Source organism: Penaeus vannamei, chromosome 31 (assembly GCF_042767895.1).
Source record: "Penaeus vannamei isolate JL-2024 chromosome 31, ASM4276789v1, whole genome shotgun sequence".
Lineage (NCBI taxonomy): Eukaryota > Metazoa > Arthropoda > Malacostraca > Decapoda > Penaeidae > Penaeus > Penaeus vannamei.
In genome coordinates this window covers 6,996,238-7,003,737 of record NC_091579.1, presented here as the reverse complement: position 1 = coordinate 7,003,737, position 7,500 = coordinate 6,996,238, and the positions used below count along the sequence as shown (strand labels likewise).

The 7,500-nt window shown below is 47.1% G+C and overlaps 1 protein-coding gene across 2 annotated transcripts in view; it reads right to left on the bottom strand.

Moving 5' to 3' along the window:
* The window catches only part of LOC113807897 (ichor), a 42,980-nt gene that overhangs the window by 469 nt on the left and 35,011 nt on the right, over positions 1-7,500 (bottom strand). For both annotated transcript variants that reach the window (XM_070143747.1, XM_027359214.2), the window contains exon 3: positions 1-7,500. This exon is cut by the window's left edge and continues 469 nt beyond it; it is cut by the window's right edge and continues 210 nt beyond it. In XM_070143747.1, coding sequence (XP_069999848.1) covers positions 6,264-7,500 — 1,237 coding nt within the window. In that variant the 3' untranslated portion in view covers positions 1-6,263.

Below are 7,500 nucleotides of genomic sequence, written 5' to 3'. Positions count from 1 at the left end.
AAAGGATGGGAAGAGAGAGAGGAATAAAAAAAAATGAAATATTTATTTGAAATCCCTTTGTTACAATGTTCATTCTTAGTGTGACAGGGCGGTTTTTTTTAATCGTTGTTTGTAAGGAATAGCCGAGGTCACCATCCACTGGCGATGCGGGGTTGAACACGGGTCAGCAGGGTTGCCAAACGAGAACACGAGAACACGACCACCGCACGACACAGCACAGAACAGGGAGAGGGAAGGATGGGGTAAGAAAAGATTTAGGAAGTAGGTAAAGTAAAACTACACAGCACAGAACAGGGAGAGAGAAGGATGGAGTGAGAAAGGATTTAGGAAGTAGGTAAAGTAAAACTACACAGCACAGAACAGGGAGAGAGAAGGATGGAGTGAGAAAGGATTTAGGAAGTAGGTATAGTAAAAGAGCTAAAACGAAGGATACGGGAATGAAAAGGGATACGAAAGTGGAAGTGGTAAAAGAAAAGAAAAATAAACAAGGAAAGGATACGACAGAGTAGGAAAAATTATAAGGAAAAGGATAGGATGTGGAAGGAGAGGAGGAGGGAGAAGACAGTAGGGAAGAATGGCTAGTTAAAGAACAGGAAGGGGGAAGGACACAGGAGAGAAACATCAAACGGGGGTGGATAAGGGAAAGAAGGATAAACAGAAGAAAGAATGGGAACAGGCAGATGAAGACGGGAAAGACCGAAGGGTGCGAGGGAGAGGGAGAGGGAGAAACAGAGACAATACAATAAGAAGGGAAGAAAGAGAAGGAAGAAAGGAAAGAGAGGAAGAGTGGATAAAGAAGAAAAGAAATAGAGGAAGAGGGAATAAAGAAGAAAAGCTAGCGTTTGGGTCTTCCGAGGTTACATAGAAGAAATAAAGCAGATTAGTTTTGAGTGAGTGCGCACATGTTTATATTAGTAAACAGATGAATAAATATATATACTTGAATGAATGTGTTGTGTTGTGTGCGTTTGTGTTGTGTGTGTGTGTTTTGTGCGCGTGTGTACTTTGTTGTGTGTGTGTGTTGCGTGTTGTGTGTGTTTGTGTGTGTGTGTGCATATGCATGTTTGTGTGCGCGTGTGTGTATGTTTGTGTATGCACATACAGACACATATTCAAAAGCTCTTGAAACACAACAGGAAGTACCGGAAAAAAAAAACAGAATCAGCCAGAGAAACAACCCACACCATGCCAAGGCCCCATAAGCTCATATCTGTATAGACGAAAGTCCAGAAGAAAACTACAGCTGATTGCTTTGTATGCTGAACTTCAATCCATTTTTTAGGAAGATTTGAATAAATATATTTACAACGTTCATATACAACGAGTTTTGGGCTCAATTATCTGTAGAAAACTCTTCGATAAAAAAAGAATGAAAAAATGGAAGATTTAATGGAATGCTAAGTTCAACACACTAATTGAAAAATGGAAAAAATGGAATAGCATATGAAGAAAAACATCACAGAGAAAGAGAAAATGGAAATCAGGTAATAAGAAGACGGAAGGATTGTAATGATAAGAATAAGTCGCTAACATAAAAGCGGGAGTAAAGAGGAAGAGAAAATTGGCGGGAAAAAATAAAGGAACAGAAAACGGAATCAAAATGCTTGCAAGAGAAAGAAAACGGGAAATGAGAAATAAACACGGGGAGACCATGGTGTAAGGGAAATGGAAAAAGGAGGAAAGGAAAAACAAAGGAAGGTGACACGTTTGCCTCTGAAGGAACTTGTGGACAATGAAACAAAAAAAAGCCAGCCGTTGTCCGTTAAAGAATTTGTATGTCAAAAAAAGTTTACAGTCTAGATCTTTCTTGCTGAATTTCCAGTTTTCAGTAATGTAAACATGCTATGTCTTACCTCTATGAACAACATTTTCATACAGACACAAAAATAAAATGATTCATATAAAACGCACACATTCAGATAAATAGTACCTCAAACATACATACACATACAACCATAATACAAATAGCACAGGTAATTTCCAAATTTATGTCTGACCAAACATAGTTACGAAGGTGACAGGGAGTTGAACAATGACAATCATAATCGTTAAGAATAATTATAAAAAAACACGTACGCATACAAACATGCTGCATTCCCTCCACGCGTAGATTACAACATTTTTGCTTTAATTCAAGCTACACATCATTTGGTTTTTTATTCCTCTTCACCAAAAAAAAAAAAAAAAATAGTTTCAACTGAAGGTACATAGCATGATGGAGGTGGATGAAAGCTTGGATGACCATGAGAGCTCAGCCACCACACTGCAGGCGTTAACTTTGTGGACTGAAAACTGGTTATTGACATTTTTTCTTTTTTTTTTTTTTTGGTCCTGAGTGTTTTTATTTATATATACACGTGACAAAAAAATAATAAATCCAGCCTTAAAACTAGGGGAGTAGACTGTACTGTATATTTACATCAAACCACCTCCTACTGTATAATAAATCAACTCTCGTACAAAAAAAAAAAAAAATGATAGTGAATAGTTTTGTATACCAACGCCACAAATTGCTATGAATACAAAAATATCTGTAAAAATACATCAAGAGTTGTATGCATGAACCCTGACGAGTTAATGTGAAGAGAATAAATTACAATTTAAATAAATAACATGTACACTCCTGAAGTATTTTGAAGCATACATCATTATCGTCTATAAGGAGGAATTCAAGGATCGGGGAAAATAAATATGAAATAAATAAATAAATAACAAAAAGATGATCAAATAATCAACCTTTTTAAATGTAGGGCTAAATACACTTTTTTATCAATAATTTATAGGTTTAAAGAATAGAGAGAGAGAGAGAGAGAACAGATTTGTAGATTATACATAACACATTTTTTTTGCCTATATGAAGGCTCCTCAGGGTTCCGAAAATCGAGAAAAATGGTCCCAAAAATACAAAAAATATAAGATTTTAGAATTGCTACTCGTAAAATTTCGTTGCATCGAGTGAAGGAATATGCACAGATTCCAATTTTACTCAAATTTTGGTGCTTTGTATTCAAATATGATTCGATTCGTAAAAAACACCGAGTAACAATGGCTAAAACCTTCATCAATATGGCATTATCGCATTTTAGCAAACTTATTGCAAGCTCACCATGAACCAAGGCGTAACCGGTGGGAACGAGGCAAGGGAGTTACGTCCTTGTGGTACCTACCAGTACAGGTCAAAATCGGGGGCGATGCTCGGGGCTCTCCTTCTAAAATAACATTCTTCATAAATCACCATGGCAGCTAACATATCCTTTTATTTGTTTGCTTTTTCGTAGCAAACGCCTTTTACTCTATCTACATCCAAATATTAACTGTTTTATTAAAAAAGCCAGGGTTTATTCTCAACACTACGGCGGTTATCAGAACCATCACTGACTCCATGGCTGCAGCCGTGGGAAAAAATAAACAAAAAGAAAGGTGTCTCGTAACGCCCGTTTTCTATACTTCATCGGGGGAGGAAAACGAGCCTTAGGAGAGAACCTTGATTCCCAAGAGCTTCAAACCCTAAGATAAATAATAAATACGAAAAAGTGGATCCCGAGCATCGCTTTATCCCAGTGCTACTGACACTACAACAACAACAATGGGGACTGGGGGAAGGGGGGGGGGTGGCAGGTCGACGGGAACCAGCCCGCCGTCCACGACCTACTCTGAGAGGCCCTAAGTGGAAGTACTACTACAGGGACCCTTTGTGGAAAGTTAAGAGTTGTTTTTTTGCACCCTTAGCGATAAGTGTTTTATATTGTTTGCACTCGTAGCGGAGGACTCGAGAGCGTCGCACTACGGGGTTCGTAAGGGCCCTCGAAAGGAGCTTTATCACTGGAGAAGAGAGAGATTCCACTAACAAGTAGACAGCCGTTTCACCACAACAGCCCGGCGGCGAGGAGGCAGCTCGGCCTCTCCCTCGTCCGGGCGAGCACTTTGATAGTGTCTATGTAAACATCACGAGTTGCTTCGGAAATATATATTAACTATTATAAATCATTTTCTTGCATGATAGCACACTCAGAGGAAAGTAAGGGAGAAAGTTGACATTCCTCCGGTGGTGCTGCTGCCTATGCCGCGCCGCTCGCTCCTCTGTCACTCAGTGTCTTTTCGCGCACTTACTTGTTCTCGTCTTTGCTCAGATTATCTTTCTGTGATTTTTCTACTTCGTTATTCACTTGCACAATTTTATTTTCCTATATCTCCGCCTTTCGTCGCCACTTCCGAGACTTCTGAATTCGAGAAAAAAATGTTGAACACCATCTCCGTCAGCCACGTAAAAGCCAGCCAGTATGTTGAACACCATACCACCATTCCCATAATCAATCATGCAAAATGCACGCGAGATATCTTGTGACGTCACCAAGAATGCAGGTTGTCAGGCGGGTCTGGTGGTGGGGGAAGGTAGAGGTGGAGGGAGAGGGGGAGGAGGGGCGGAGAGGGAGAGAGAGGGACGGAGGGAGGGAGGGAGGTGGAGCAGCGGCACCAGAAGTAGGTCATGCAGCAGCAGCATTATCTGTCGTCATCGCCAGCGCCAGCCACAGCCATCGCCAGCCTCGCTCCTCCGCCTTCCCAACTCCCACAGAGATTGGCGATGTCTGTGGGACCAGAATGTCGGAGGCAAAACAGATTCCTTTTAGGCCTTTCTGTCCACGATGCTGCCTCTGTTGTTAGATCATTCTGCTGCCCGCCCGCCACTCACTGCTGAGTTCTGCCTGTCAGTCTTTGTGTCAAGAATTGCATGTACTGCTGCTTGTCTGCTTCTCAGCGGCTCTTTGTGTCTGGCTTGTGTGGGATCACGTCAGTCAGGGAACTTACGTCGTGCCTTCTTGCATGTGGCAGTGTCCTTCAGTATTCCACATTACACCATATTGTAGTGTCTGATATTAGCATCAATATTTTGAATAAATGAAATGGATATCTGCATAATTATGTCGTCATATGTCGCACAGTCGGTGAATAAGGAAGGGTGCACTGTAACCCGTGTGAGTTAGTGTGTACCATGTCCTGCTTTCAGACGTAAGGGGGATTGCGAGTCGAGATGTCGAGTTCTGTTTGTGTGGGTCAAGTGCTTAGTGCAGGGGAGGGCAGGTAGGGGTGGGGGGTGGGGGGAAGGTAGTGATGCTGACAGCCATGGAGTGTCTGCGCGTACATATGCCTCTCTTACACTCGCACACCCTCCTGCTGCCTTGCTTTTATTGTTCATAGCTATTGTTGATTCGTTTTAAAGATTGTCTTCCCTCGCTGGGTCATTTCTGAAGAGAGTCCTCAGGTCGCCTGGAAAGCGCGGGGTCCGGGCGAGTCAAGGAATTCGTTGGCGGAGTCGTGTTCCAGCGCAGCGTCCGGCGCGGCCAACCCAAAAACTAGTATCCGGAGACCAAGATCCTGGGCTGGAGCCGAGGTCCGGGTGAGAGACAACCCCTTTCCGGGCGGGAGGCGGCGTGACCCAGATGGGAAGTGGGTCGCTGGCGCTCTCTCCCGCGCCGCCGCCCCCCCACCCCCCGCACCAACCGACGCCCACCCGCCCCGCACCCACCGCGGCCCGCTCCCCGCTCCTCCGCCTCGCCTCGATCTCCTGCATGTCAGAGCTGGAACAGGAACACGAGATTCTGTCCCACGAGCGCATGGTGATCCGCATGAAGGGGCTCCGGGAAGGGGCGGCCAGAAGGGGCGATCGCTGAACCAGAGGTGGGACGAGGACTGGTAGAGGGGGAGGGGGGGCGGGAGAGGGGTGGCATCTTCAAGACCCGGGGCTGTAGCTAACAGCTTTCACTTCACTCCCAACCTGTGTGTTTCTCTCTCCCTCTTTCTCTCACAGAACACACAACACAAGTCCACGGCCAATGTCAAGGGTGAAGAAGGCGTCCCAGGGGCAGCTCCTGCGAGAGAGCTGACCGAAGCTCCGGCCCCACCAGCAGGCACAAGTCATACCAGCCTGCCTGCGCATCCTGTTCTGGGACAGCTTTTGTTAGCAGAAGGGTTCTCAGATAGATACAGTGTCATTCTTGGCACAACTATGTCTCTTATAATCGTTTAAATTTACTATTACATCAGCGCGTTCGGCATGAAGACTTGAGAATGAACTGTTATGAGCATCAACACATTTCAAAATCACTAGAGCCGTAGAAATGGCCCTCGCAGTCGAAAGAATTTATCGTGGCGTCCGGCGCGTTGTTGGCGTCTACCTCTTCTCTAGGGTAAGGTAAATAAGGAAATAAATAAGAAGAAGAACCGGGCGAGACAGAAGTAACGTGAGAGGCGAGGGCGGGCTGGCTTCAGTCCCTGGCGACGCGCTTGTGGATCTGATAGTGCTTGAGCAGGTGAGCCTTTTGTCGGAACGCCTTCCCGCAGGTCTCGCACTTGAAGGGCTTCTCGCCGGTGTGCGTGCGGAGGTGGACCTTGATGTTGGACTTGTTGAGGAAGCCGCGGTTGCACACGGTGCAGCGGTGGATGGGCTTGTCTTTGGTGCCCTCGGTAGCGATGGGCAGTTTTGTACTCTTGTTCATGCGGTTGCGGTTCTTGTTCTTCATGCCCGGGAAGTCCAGGCCGAGCTTGGTGGAGGAGAGGTCGGTGGACTCGGGCGAGGCCAGCTGGGTCTTGTCCAGGTACGACCTGTTGTCATATTTGCCTGTGGTGAGCAGGTCGTCCGTGGTCGTCACGGCGAAACTGTTGGGGTCCGTGGTGTGCGGCATAGAGTCCTTTTGTGTGTAGTAATGGGAGCGCGCGAACATGGGGTCGGCCTTCAGCAGTCCTCCTCCGACGTCCTTCAAGCCCTGTGTGAGTCGCGCCTGCAGGATAGGCATCGAGATTTCGTTTTTATGGCAATTGCCCTCCGACATGAGGCCCTGCAAGTAGTTGTTGTTGGTGACGGCGCCCGCGGCCAGAAGCGAGGTCAACATCGGGGAGTGCGTGGGCGTTTGTGCGTACTCTATGGTGCTGTGGGTGATGGTGGTGGTGGAGGGCTGTGGCACCTGCGTCGCCACGGACAGGCCCGTCGGTGACATGGTGGAGTTGACCATGGGGTCCGAGGGCTCCACCTTGACGCCGCCGCTCATGCTCTCGAAGAACGCCTCGATGTCCTGGAACTCGGGGGCGTTGAGCGGCTCCAGGGACTCTGGAAGCATGATGTTGTTGATGCTTGTGTTGATGTTGTTGTCGGCGATGGCGCTGCCGATGATGGAGGCGATGTCGTCGATGTCTTGCGAGATGGAGTAGCCCGCGTGGCAGCCGTCGGGCTTCTGGGTGGATGAGAGGGGCGACGTGGTGGTGGTGACGGGCTCGGGCGTCCCGGTGTAGCCCAGGAAGGTGTTGGTGTTGGTGATGGCGCCCTTGTATTGGCTCCCGGGGGAGTTGGACGAGGTGGACGAGCTGTCATGGCGGGACGAGGCCGACGTGTCTGGCGACGCCGTCAGGTAGTCTAGGGGCTCGAGCGGCTTCAGCTCGGCAAAGGTCGAGTTTGGAGGCGGCAGATCCCGCAGGAAGGAGTCCAGAGGGTCCATGGCGGCCTTGGGG